This window comes from Phodopus roborovskii, unplaced genomic scaffold (assembly GCF_943737965.1).
Source record: "Phodopus roborovskii unplaced genomic scaffold, PHOROB, whole genome shotgun sequence".
NCBI lineage: Eukaryota > Metazoa > Chordata > Mammalia > Rodentia > Cricetidae > Phodopus > Phodopus roborovskii.
Window position 1 is genome coordinate 8,620,380 of NW_026126482.1, and position 12,332 is coordinate 8,632,711.

General features: G+C 45.0%; 1 protein-coding gene across 1 annotated transcript; it reads left to right on the top strand.

Annotated features, from left to right (window-relative positions):
• Positions 1 to 3,602: 3,602 nt before the first annotated feature.
• On the top strand, positions 3,603 to 11,920 carry Thoc3 (THO complex subunit 3). The gene is made up of 6 exons (XM_051194263.1): positions 3,603 to 3,893; positions 4,481 to 4,637; positions 5,808 to 6,012; positions 7,285 to 7,446; positions 7,537 to 7,637; positions 10,887 to 11,920. Exons 1-6 carry the CDS (start codon positions 3,627 to 3,629, stop codon positions 11,048 to 11,050), a joined length of 1,056 nt encoding a protein of 351 aa, XP_051050220.1. The 5' UTR covers positions 3,603 to 3,626; the 3' UTR covers positions 11,051 to 11,920.
• The last annotated feature ends 412 nt before the right edge of the window (positions 11,921 to 12,332 follow it).

Sequence of the window (12,332 nt, forward strand, 5' to 3'; positions counted from 1 at the left end):
CATTTTAGTGCTTGCCAGCCGGTCACCTTGGAACACTCCCTCCTCCAGTCCATAAGCCCAGCACTAATAATCTCAGGCCTATACACCGTCATCAGATGGTGTACAAGTTGTGCCCAGACGACCCCTGAGCCACCATCTGCAGTACCCACAGGGTGAGGACCCAAGGTGAGATGCCTGGAGAACATTGGGAGGTGGACTTCACTGAGATAAACCAGGTCAACATGAGTAAGTACGTCCTTGTATTTGTAGATTCAGTCTAGTGTTGGGTAGAGGCTTTCCCCATCAGATTGGAAATGGCACGGGTTACTGTAAAGAAGCTGTTAGAGGAATTAGCGCCCCCCCCCAATTGGTGCCCATTGTCAATGGGGTCAGACAATGGCCTGGCTTTCCTAGCTGGAATCTCTCAATTACTGACTAAGGTCTTAGGTATAACATGGCAATTACACTGTGCCTGCAGACCTCAAAGCTCAGCACCATTTCCTTTTCTAGTCCCTGAAACTGGGTTCTTCAGCATGTCTCAAGCCAAAGGACTCTGAACTCACTCCCCATCCTTACCAGGCCAATGATGTTTTCTCCTTCTGGGTTATGAGTCATCGTCCGAAGACACTTGTGTCTCGATGGACCATATCTCATGGTCCACCCCACACCCACAGCTGTTGAGGTGGCTGGGACCCCTCCCTGGATTCATCACACCCAGCTCAAGTGGGCAACAGACACACTTGCCCTGTGGACCATCACTTGTTCAGAGGAACCTTTAAAGGTTAAACTCACCTGGCATGTTTCCAGAGGTGGATCCAGGTCCACAATGTCCAGATAAAACACAAAAATTCCTGAGTAGTATCAAAGCTGCCTTCCCTTTCCACTGTGTCTTCTCTGTATCCAATACTACACTGGATAGCTTTGTGTCAACTTGAAACAAGCTAAAGTCATCTGAGAGGAAGGAACCTCAATTAAGAAAATGCCTCCCTAAGATCAGGCTACAGTGGTTTGGTGGCACATGCCTTTGATCCCAGCACTTGGGAGGCAGAGGCAGGTGGATCTCTGAGTTCAAGGCCAGCCTGGTCTAGTTTCAGTATAGCCAGGGATACATAGAGAAAACCTCTTGACAAAAAAAAAAAAAAAAAAAAAAAAAAAAAAAAAAAAAAAAAAAAAAAAAAAAAAAAAAAAAAAAAAAAAACAGGTGTAGGCAAGCCCTGAGGGGCATTTTATTTTCTTAATTAGTGATTGATTGAGGAGGGCCTGGTCTATGTGGGTGTTTCCATCCCTGGGCTCGTGGTCTTGGTTTTATAAGAAAGCAGGCTGAACAAGCCATGGGGAGCTGCAAGCCAGTAAGCAGCACCCTCCATGGCTTCTACATCAGCTCCTGCCTCCAGTCGGTGTCATTTGAGATTCTGTCCCCCCAGGTCTTCCCCAAGGGACAATTAAATTGTTCCCATACTAAGGCTATCCTCTATCTGATGGCCATATTCCTTTACCTGAAGAATGTTTTTACACTTGTGAACAATACAGCTATATTATATTCTTGCTAACTTGTCCCACATTACCCGCTGTTGTTTAGGCAGAAAGCCCTGCTAGGCAGGTGGTGGTGCACGACTTTAATCCCAGCACTTGGGAGGCAGAGGCACAAGGATCTCTGTGAGTGTGAGTCTGAGGTCAGCCTGGCTTACAGAGTGAGTTCTAGGACAACTGGGCCTACACAGAGAAACCCTGTCTAGAAAAACTGAATACTTTGCTCTGTCGTGTTAGTCCTGTGACTTGGGATAGACCACTTTGCCTCTAACACAAGGAGGTATAAGTTCTCAGTGCATGTAAAAATATGTAACCACATAAAATATTTGAAAAAGAAATGTGAGGAGGGAAAATTAGATAGCAAATAGCTTTCTACCCAAAAGATTCCAGTGATTTCATTGACACTTTTAATATAAAATCTTCGTAGTTTCCAAAAATGCCTGATTGCAGTGAGATCAGAAAGAGACTGTAGAAGCAGGAGCTACATGCACATGTGGCTTCATTTATTACTTAGGACTTATATTCCTCACATGGCTAGATGCAGATTCTTAGAAACTCCTCATTAACTGTTTTGGCAGAATTACCTGAATAAAGTGTGACACTCATAATGAAGTTTGTATAGAAATTTTTCAAATTTTTTTTTTTAATTTTACATATGGATCCCAGTTCCCTCTCCCTCTCCTCCCTTCCCCCCTCTCCTCCCTCCCTCCCATGCCCCTCACCACTCTCCCATCCCATTCCCCCCTCCACTCCACAGGGAGGGTGATGCCTTCCAGGAGGGATCAACAAAATCTGCCAAGTCATTTGGAGTAGGGATTATATATAGAAATTTTTACTGCAACATTGTTAAGAGAATAACATTAGGAAATATTAGGGAAACAAAAGAATGAATGGTTATACATCTCTACAATTTGAAAGTGCACCCACCCTTGAAGAAGAGACATCTGTATATCCCAGCAGGAAATGCCCTTCTGTCTGGGTGTAGTAATACATGCTCAGAATCCAGCACTGGGAGTTCAAGGCCAGTTTGGACTATCTCGTTAGTCTCAAACCAGCCTGAGCTACATTGCAAGTCTCTTTCTCAAGGAAAAAAGAAAGGCAAAAAGCAATCCCCAAACAATTAGAAGTCTGTGTCTATGAGTTACAAGCCTGTGATACCACAGTTGGCTTCATATGGACATTTCACACAAGTATATATTATATGGTGAGCATTCCTTCTGTGATCCCTATCCCAAGCTCACAGCTCTTCTACAGTGCCTGAGCTCATCCTGGAAGCTCACCATTGATTCTTATCCAGCTGGATACTCTTGTTCTAAGAGAGATGTAAGAAGTGGGAGGATCTGAGATGTGAGTGGCATACACAAATGGTCATTTTACTTTGCACTTTTTAAAAATTTACTGTCATGCTTATGCAGTATATTCTAAAAACCAAGGTCAAAAGACAAAACAAAAAACCCAAACCAAACCCCAAATCAACCAAGCAACCTTGCTCAACCCAAATCCACACCTGTTATCAACCAACTCCTTATTTCCACAAACAGCTGACCTTACTTCTGGAGTGATTCTGCTTTAAGGGGAGCAGGTGGTGGGTGGGTGGGGGGTAAGGGCCTTGTAGTGAAAAAACAACTCTAGAAAAAGGGTATTTTTAGCCTGGCAATGGTGTACACGCCTTTAATCCCGCCACTGGGGAAACAAGAGCAGGAGTATCCAAGTTCAAGGCCAGCCTGGTCTACAACGTGAGTTGCAGGGCAGCCAGTGCTGCACAGAGAAACCCTATCTCCAGGGGGAAAAAGATAATAAAAGATATTTTACTGGTTAAGTAAACGAGAGGCTTCATCTTGGTCTTCGAATAAGCGAGGCTATCAAGAAACTGGTAAGAAGACCATTAAAAAAGTCGAACTCTTGCAAAACGCTACTCGAAAAGTTAGAGGTGGATACGCGTTGCATGTCGGGATTTGCAGTCCCTTGGGGCAGGTGAGACGCGCGCGCCTGCGCAGAGTGACGCGGCGCCGTTCCCGGCGCATGCGCGCCGCAGCGGCGCCAGGCCCAGTTGTCGCTAGCAGCCGGTACGCGGTCTCTGCTGAGAGAGAGAGAGAGAGAGAGAAAGAGAGACAGGCATGGCGGTGCCCACGTCGATCCTGGGGCCCCCGCCGGTCAGCCAGAGCGGCCCCGGCTCGATGGCGCCCTGGTGCTCTATGAGCAGTGGCCCGTCTCGCTACGTGCTCGGGATGCAGGAGCTGTTCCGAGGCCACAGCAAGACGCGCGAGTTCCCGGCGCACAGTGCCAAGGTGCACTCGGTGGCCTGGAGCTGCGACGGCCGTCGCTTGGCCTCGGGGTCCTTCGACAAGACTGCCAGCGTGTTCCTGCTGGAGAAGGACCGGCTGGTGAGCTTGCAGGGCTTAGCCCTGGCCGGGAAGAGGGATGTGTGTGGAGGAAGAGGGGGCCGGGGTGGGGGTGGGGACGAATGGATCGGAGCGTGACCCGTTGGTGGTGATGAGGAAGGGTGCGGTGGGGCTGCCTGGAGGACGGCGGATGTGAACCTGGTGGCAGGAAAGAGGTGTGGCGAAGGGGCTGCGGGACAGGGGCGGTGAATCAGGTGGCCTGGAGCGGCGAGAGTCTGGAAGCCCTGGGAAGGACTCCCCGGCGGGGAGTGAGTAGGAACTGATGGGGTGAGTGGTAGCGTGCCCATGGTGTCGAGGAGGTTTTATTTGAAAATGATGGCACATCCTTTGGGAGTGGAGAGGTGGACTGGGATGACGGTGGTGGTAAAAGAGAAAAGAAGGAAAGGAAGGCAGGAAGGGCAAGCGTAAGAGCCAGGGTCGAAGCTCAGAGCAATTCACAGGGGCTGACGTTTTGGAAAGGACTGGATTGTTTTGAATTGTCCAGATCTTTGCTGGTTCCAGGGTACGAAGTTGCCGGTGGAGGCAGGTGCATCTGTGTGAAGTGTCATCTGGATTCTGTTCTTTTTAAGGTCAAAGAAAACAACTACCGGGGGCACGGAGATAGTGTGGATCAGCTTTGCTGGCATCCAAGCAACCCTGACCTCTTTGTCACCGCGTCTGGCGATAAAACCATTCGCATCTGGGATGTGAGGACTACAAAGTGCATTGCCACTGTGAACACTAAAGGTAACTTGAGAGGGGAACCTTAGGTGGAAAAGCTAATGTAATTTCCAGCATACGTATGTCCGTCTGGAGGAGACAAGGAAGAGAGAATTTGAACACTTTTTTTTTTAATCATCTATAGTAGTTTCTGTCCAGAGTGAGTGGGTGAGCATTGGAAACAATACAAAGAGGAATAGTGTGTGTGAAGGCATGGAGAATTTGGGAGATTCTGACAGGCTAGAATGGCTGAAACTTGGATTGACTTTGGTTTCAGAGAAATGATTGGGAAGTTGTGTATTAAGTTCAAATGCTGTGTTTGTGTTATATAGTACCCTGTAAATCTTGAGTCTAGCATTATTGACTCTAAGAGGTCATTTACAACTTTTTTTAAGAAGCATTTTTGGTTTTAGATTTTTAAATTTTCCTTTTTATATAATTTATTTGCTTTTATTTTAATTTCATTTGCATTGGTATTTTGCCGGCATGTATGTCTGTGTGAGGGTGCCAGATCTTGGAGTTAGAGACAGTTGTGAGTTGCCACATGGGTGTTGGGAATTGAACCCCTGTCCTCTGGAAGAGCAGTCAGTGTTCTTAACTGCTGAGCTATCTCTCCAGCCCCACCACAACAAAATTCTTTTTATTTTATTTTTTTAAACAAAGCTTTTTTGTTTTGGTTTTTTTGAGACAGGGTTTCTCAGTGTAGCCCTGGATGTTCTAGAACTCTCTCTATAAACTAGGCTGACCTCTCAGAGATCCGACTCTCTCTCTTTGCCTCTGCCTCCTGGCTGCTGGAGTTAAAGGTGTGTGCCATCACCACCCAGCTCCTGCAACAAATTCTGATAGATTTTAAAATGCAGTATAGATATTGTAGTATAAAATGCAGTATAGATAGTAAAGTGAAAAGGCGGTGTTTTTGATTCAATGGAGTTGAAGATTTTAATTTAATGTGTGTAACGTGGACTCCTGGACTTTGGTGACAAGACTGGTACCCGGAAGTGGATGGCGTGGTGCTTTTCGACAAAGGTTTAGACTCGAGATTACTGCTTGGCCGGTGGCGGCAACAGCATCCTTCCATTGACTTGGTGATTTGAGCGCTGAAGAGAGCTCTGATCTTCTTTCTAGGATAGCACAATGAGCTTCTGGAGGAGGATGGGCAAGGATGATGTTGCTGATGGCTTGTATCTGGGTTCCCAGGGGAGAACATTAATATCTGCTGGAGTCCCGATGGGCAGACCATTGCTGTGGGCAACAAGGATGATGTTGTGACCTTTATTGATGCTAAGACACACCGTTCCAAAGCAGAAGAACAGTTCAAGTTTGAGGTCAATGAAATCTCCTGGAATAATGATAATAACATGTTCTTCCTGACCAATGGCAATGGTTGTATCAACATTCTCAGGTGAGGGGTTCTGGCTTGGGGGACTGTCATACCTCTGCCAGGTATATAGATGAGTTAGGTGCGTGCCTAACTAAAAGATTTGAAAGAACGAGTATTTAAAAAATCCTAGTTTCTTATAGGCACATTTGAGCCAGATATTATAGATTTTATTGAGTTCTTACTGATATTGACTGTAAATGTTCACTGTTCACTTAATTATCAGATAACTTGGGCCAGGGACCTTGAGTTGCTAATTCACTCCCTTAAAATTTTGCTTAAATATTATTTTCCTTCTAGCACAGTCACTTCTATCCACCTTTTTGTTTTTGTTTTTTTAGGGTTTCTTTGACTGTCCTGGAACTCACTTTGTAAACTTTCATTCTTCTATCCTGCTTTCTTTCCAGGATTGGAGGAGGGTTTTAGTGTATCTTAATGCATTTCCTATAAGCTCTTTTTTTTTTTTTTTTTTTTTTTTTTTTTTTGATATAGGGTTTTTTGTGGTAGTTTTGGAGCCTGTCCTGGAACTCATTCTGTAGACCAGGCTGGCCTCGAACTCATAGAGATGCCTGCTTCTGCCTCTGCCTCCCGAATGCTGGGACTAAAGGTGTGCACCACCACTGCCTTATCAGGAAGCATTTCTTAATTCTGTATTATAACGTGTACTTATTTATCTCTACCTCTCATTATACTATAATGTCATGGTGGAAAGGACTATGCTTACCTTGTTTTCCACTGAATTGTTAACTTAATGCCTGCCTTAGCAGTGGAATCTCAGTAAACATTTGTTCTCTAAGTAAATGAAAATGAACTAAAATTCATAAGAGCCTGTGCTTATTTCTGTGCCAGTGAGTAATGCAAAGCAGAGGAGGGCATACATTCTGTGTGGAGAGGTTGGAGTTTGCTGTGAATCCCAAGTTAAACAAAATAGAACAAAGCAAAATTCATCATATTGGCTGTGGACGTTGAAGTAGTTATATGTTTAAAAACTTGTAGATACTTTATTGTGCTTTCTTGTGTTTCCTGTATTGGATAGTTTTGCTAGGTATAACAGTCCTGGATTCATTTTCTTGCTTGTGTCTTAGGTGTGCCACTCTTACTTTTTTCTTTTGCTACAAGGCGGTGCTCTCAGAGAATCCAGAGAGGATGTAATTTTCTGTGATGTCACTAGTTTATCTTGTTGTTAAGTGGTGTAGTTCATATACTTAGGCCTGTGCTGTGCTTGTTTTTTTCTTTCGGTGTTTTAGTGCCACAGTCCTCTTCTGAACACTAATGGCCAGGTGTCTTGTTTCTTAGCTACCCCGAGCTAAAGCCTGTGCAGTCCATCAATGCCCATCCTTCTAACTGCATCTGTATCAAGTTTGACCCCATGGGGAAGTATTTCGCCACAGGAAGTGCAGATGCTTTGGTTAGCCTCTGGGATGTCGATGAGTTAGTGTGTGTGCGCTGCTTCTCCAGGTAAGTGACTATCAGCCTTTCCTGTTAGATAAATTAACTGTTCCTTCCTCTGTTGGGGTATTTCTGATGCTTCTGTCCATCCTGTCATAGACTGGACTGGCCTGTGAGGACCCTCAGTTTCAGCCACGATGGGAAAATGCTGGCGTCGGCCTCAGAGGATCATTTCATTGACATAGCCGAAGTCGAGACAGGTGACTCACTTTGAACCCGCTGTGTCTGATGTCTGGCCTCAGGCCTCCTCTTGACACGTTTTAGCTCTGCATGCTGCTACTTCACCAGCATGATCAGAAATGGGTTTGTCTTGTTGAGACAGGCGTGTTGATGTGACTGTCAGTTTCATGCAGTGAGGGGATGGGAGGGCAGGAAGAGTTGCCAGGTTTGAAGGGGAGTGGCGGAGGAAAGCACTTTGCAGTGCATTACTTCTTCATTGTAAAAAGTGTGTGTTTTCCTGAGATAGGGCCTCACTTTGGAGCTCTCACTGGCCTGGGATTCTAATGTATTTGAGGCTGGCCTTGAACTTACAGACATCTGTCTGTCTCTGCTTCCTGAGTGCTGAGATTAAAGTGATACACCATCATGTCTCAATGGCAGGTTTTTAAATATGAGATAGAGCTGGGCATTTGTGCTTGCTCCCTCCCACATCTTACTGCCCCCTTTCTGGCCCCTCCCATCAGTCTTCTGGGTTCCTCAGTTTTGCTTCTACTTTGAAGTGATTTGTAAATACATGATTTTATGTGTCTCTAAAATCTAGGGCCCCCAAATGAGAGGAAACATGGAGAATCCATTTTTCTGCTGAATTTTGCATGATTGTCACCACGTTGTGATCATCTCTGTTTTGGCTCCTTTCCTGTAGCTGTGATAAAATGCCTTTAGGAAAGCGGCTTGCGGGAGAAAGGAAGGTCTGGCTCACAGTCAGGTTACAGCTTATCACGGCCGAGAGCAGAGAGCTATGCATGCATGAATGCCTGGGCTCAGCTTCCCTTCCCCTTTCACTCGGTCCAGAGCCAGCCCCTGAAACTCGCATGCTGGTGGGTCTTCCTGCCTCATGGGACCCAGTTAGAGCCTCTCACAGGCATGCCTCATCTAGACAGACAGTTCACGCTGGCCAGCACAGTCCTAATGGGACCATCTACAGCATGTAGACTACAGCAGAGAGGACCATGGACCTGGGTGTTAAAGAGCTGGTTATTAATCTTGGGTGAGCATTGCCAGCCATTTGCAATCAGGGCCTTTAGGGCAGGCTGCTAAAACTTTCCAGTCGTGGCCCAAAGGGGTCAGGTACAAAGGTGCCTGAGAATTTTCATGTGACCTTGGGTATAGGTGTGTTAGGTGTGTAGAGCAGGTGTACAAACCAGTTAAGGGTAATAAGTGTCCCAGGGTTGAGCTCAGGTCACCAGGCTTGCTTGGTAAATGCCATTATCTGATAAGCTACTTCGCCAGCTTCACTTTTTTAGGTCTAACTATTGCTAATTTTTTTGTACATTTCTTTTTAGTCTTTTTTTTTATGTCTTTGCATTTCTTTTATTGGAGTAAATAACATTAGACATATTTCCTGAAATATTTTTGATAGTTAAGTTTAGAACAAGGTAAGAATGAATTTTGATTTTGTTCCTGATAAGGTATAGAATAGAACTTCATTTTAATAGAGTTATTTCAGTTTTTGGACATACCACACATTTTGCATTAGTCTGAGCTAGTAGCCTGGAATTGTAATATCAGTCTCACACAGTCAGCGCTATATGTTGTTTAGTGATTAATCTTTGCAGTAAATTATTGGGGTATTTATCCTAGTTAGAGTTACTATTGCTATGATTAAACAATGTAACTAAATAGGTTTGGGGCTTATGACATACTTCTATATCACTGTTGATCACCAAAGGAAGTCAGGACAGGGACTCAAAGGGGCAGGAATCTGGAAGCAGGAGCTGATGCAGTGGCCATGGAGGATGCTGCTTACTGGCTTGTTCCCTATGACTTGCCCAGCCTGCTTTCTTACAGAAACTGGGACCTTCAACGCAGGGATGGCCCCACCCAAAGTGTGTGGGGCCCTTCCCCATCAATCACTAATTAAGAATATGCCCCATAGGTCTGCCTACAGTCAGATCTTCTGCAGGCATTTTCTCAGTAGAAGCCCCTCCTCTCCAGTGACTCTAGCTTGTGTCAAGTTGACATAAACTAGCCAGCACAGTACTCATTTGTAAGGCTGCATGGTTACTTGGGAAACATTTCAGGCTTTTATTTTTCACTTTTCTTTCTTTCTTTCTTTCTTTCTTTCTTTCTTTCTTTCTTTCTTCCTTTCTTTCTTTCTTTTATGTGCATTGGTGTTTGGTCTGCATGTGTGTCTGTGTGGGGGTGTCAGATCCATCAGATCCCCTGGAACCAAAGTCACAGACAGGTGTGAGCTGCCATGTGAGTGCTGGGAATTGAACCCAGGTCCTCTGGAAGAACAGCTAGTGCTCTTAACCCCTGAGCCATCTCTCCAGCCCTCAGGCTTTTTCATGATTGCTTTGGTCTTCTTGGGTTGTGTGAATTTTTTATCTTAACCAAACCCATAACAAATGATACAGAATTAAACACCTAAAGAAAAGTCGTCGTGGAGTAGTGAGTGCCCAAACCACTGGGTATGTCCACATAGGTTAGAAATTATTCAGATAAGTTGTAGATAGCTGTCGCTGACGTAGAGTTACTTTAGATATACATGCTTACATCTTTATAGTATACAGTGTAATTTGTTGGCCATGTTTTGACCTGCTAACACTGTCTTTTGTAAACATTTCTTTAAAAAGCACTTATTTGCCATGTGTGGCTATTTTTTCCTGCATTCATATCTATGTCCTGTGTGTGCCTTTTGGTCATAGTGGATCCCTGGGTGTTGGATCCCTTTAGACTGGTGTTAAACAGACGGCTGTGAGCTGCCATGGAGGTGCTGGGAATTGAACCCGGGTCCTTTAGAAGAACAGTCAGTGAGTGCCTCTTAGCTGCTAAGAGCATCACCCAATCTCCTGATATTATAAATCTTAACTCAAGCTGTGGGGTGTGTGTGGGGAATTGGAGCAGAACTGAAAGAAATCATGTATCATATCAACAAATTAGAAAAGTAAACTTTTGGAAGAAATTATTTGCAAGGCTTTGTGGTGTACAGAGTCTGTTTGTTTGGAGACAGACAGACGGCCTCATTTCCTGTGTGTGTCGTTTATGTGTCCCTTTGTTAAGACACTGCTCCCCCCTCATTCATAGTTTAAAAAGCTGCCTCGCAGGGAGAGGGCTGTCATTGGCATTCAGTACAGGACAGGCTGTCTGTAAGTTGCTCCCTGTAGATTGTTTTTCTAGGGAGTATAGAGCCCGTCACCGCCTTGTGTGTGGCATCTCTGCCTTTGTGTCCTCTGTGAGTACCTAATGAGTGTGCTACTTAATAGCATTCTTTATGTTGGTTTCTATAGGCGACAAGCTGTGGGAGGTGCAGTGTGAGTCCCCGACTTTCACCGTGGCTTGGCACCCCAAGAGGCCTCTACTGGCATTTGCCTGTGATGACAAAGATGGCAAATACGACAGCAGTCGGGAAGCCGGAACTGTGAAGCTGTTTGGGCTTCCAAATGACTCCTGAGAGGGAGAGGCAAAGGCCTTCGCTTGTATCATTTGATCACTTCTCTTGGACTTTGTGGGCACTCAGTGTTTATAAATTGTTAGAAATTACAAAAAACTTTGGTCAGACTGTGCATCCCTAGTCCTGTCTGTGGTGCTGAGACTGAACTGACCTTACTGTGGTAAACAAGGGCTTGTATTAGCTGTTTTCCATCCTTACCCCATTGCCAGTTACCTATTGGGGACCCATTTTATGGGTCTTTAGGGGACCAGAACTGATAGAACGCACGCATGCACGCACTCACTCACTCATGTGGGATTTATCAGAATGGCTTACAGCCTCTTTTTGAATACTGCAATGACGAATGTCTCCGGAGGGAAAGGCCAAGACTGGGTAGATGTCTCAGCAGAGCTGATCTGGTGCTGGAGTCCTGAGGAATCCCTAGAGAGCTGCAGCTATGTTGGAATCCTGAAGAAGTAGGTTCTAATACTAGCGAAGGAATGTCTCAGCAGCAGGACAGATGAACCCGGCAATGAGAGAGAGGACAAGCAGGCAAAAAGCAAAAGCTTCCCTTTTCCATGTCTTTTTATAGGCTGCCACTGGAATGTGTGGCCCAGGTTTGGGGTTAGGTCTGATAGGTTTGCCCAGCTGGTTAGGTTTCACTGGTTGCCAGATACAGTCAAGTTGACACCCAAGAGTAACCATCACATGACTGGCACAGCATGTCCCCTGGGAGGGCCCTGTCTGCTGGATTTTATGTATACGGCAGAGTTTGTTGTGCATGATGCTGCATAGGCAGTATTTATTTAGAGGGAGCACAGGATCGGGATGGGATTTTTAAAAATAATTTTAAGGGTTGAGCGTTTAATAAAACTGGCTTTTATTATGAAACTTCTGAAGTTACGATGTTTCTCTTTTCATCCCAGGAAGATTCTGCAGTTTTAAACTTTGTTTTAAGTCTGAGAGGTGGAGTTTATTACCCTGTTTAACACCTTAACTAAGAACTCGGAACTGCAGTGTTGGGCTGCTGCAGTATGTTTGTTTGTTTGTTTGTTTTGGGTCTTGATACAGGTTTCTCGGTGTAACGGTCCTGGCGTCTTGGTACTCACTTTGTAGACCAGACTGGCCTCGAACTCACAGATGTGTGCCTGCCTCTGCCTCCTAAGTGCTGGTACTAAAGGCTTGTGCCATCACTATCCTGTTGCAGTATTTTAAAGTCATTTGATTACAGGGTGTATGTCTGGCTTCATTCTGCCTGGTGTTGTGTATAACAAATTAGGGCAAACATAGAGAAACATTGTAA

Excerpts from the sequence above, each read along its gene's own strand:
- Thoc3 (XM_051194263.1), top strand. The coding sequence starts at position 3,627 with ATGGCGGTGCCCACGTCGATCCTGGGGCCCCCGCCGGTCAGCCAGAGC. Across the intron at positions 3,894-4,480 it reads TGCTGGAGAAGGACCGGCTG|GTCAAAGAAAACAACTACCG; the intron begins GTGAGCTTGCAG and ends GTTCTTTTTAAG. Across the intron at positions 4,638-5,807 it reads TGCCACTGTGAACACTAAAG|GGGAGAACATTAATATCTGC; the intron begins GTAACTTGAGAG and ends CTGGGTTCCCAG.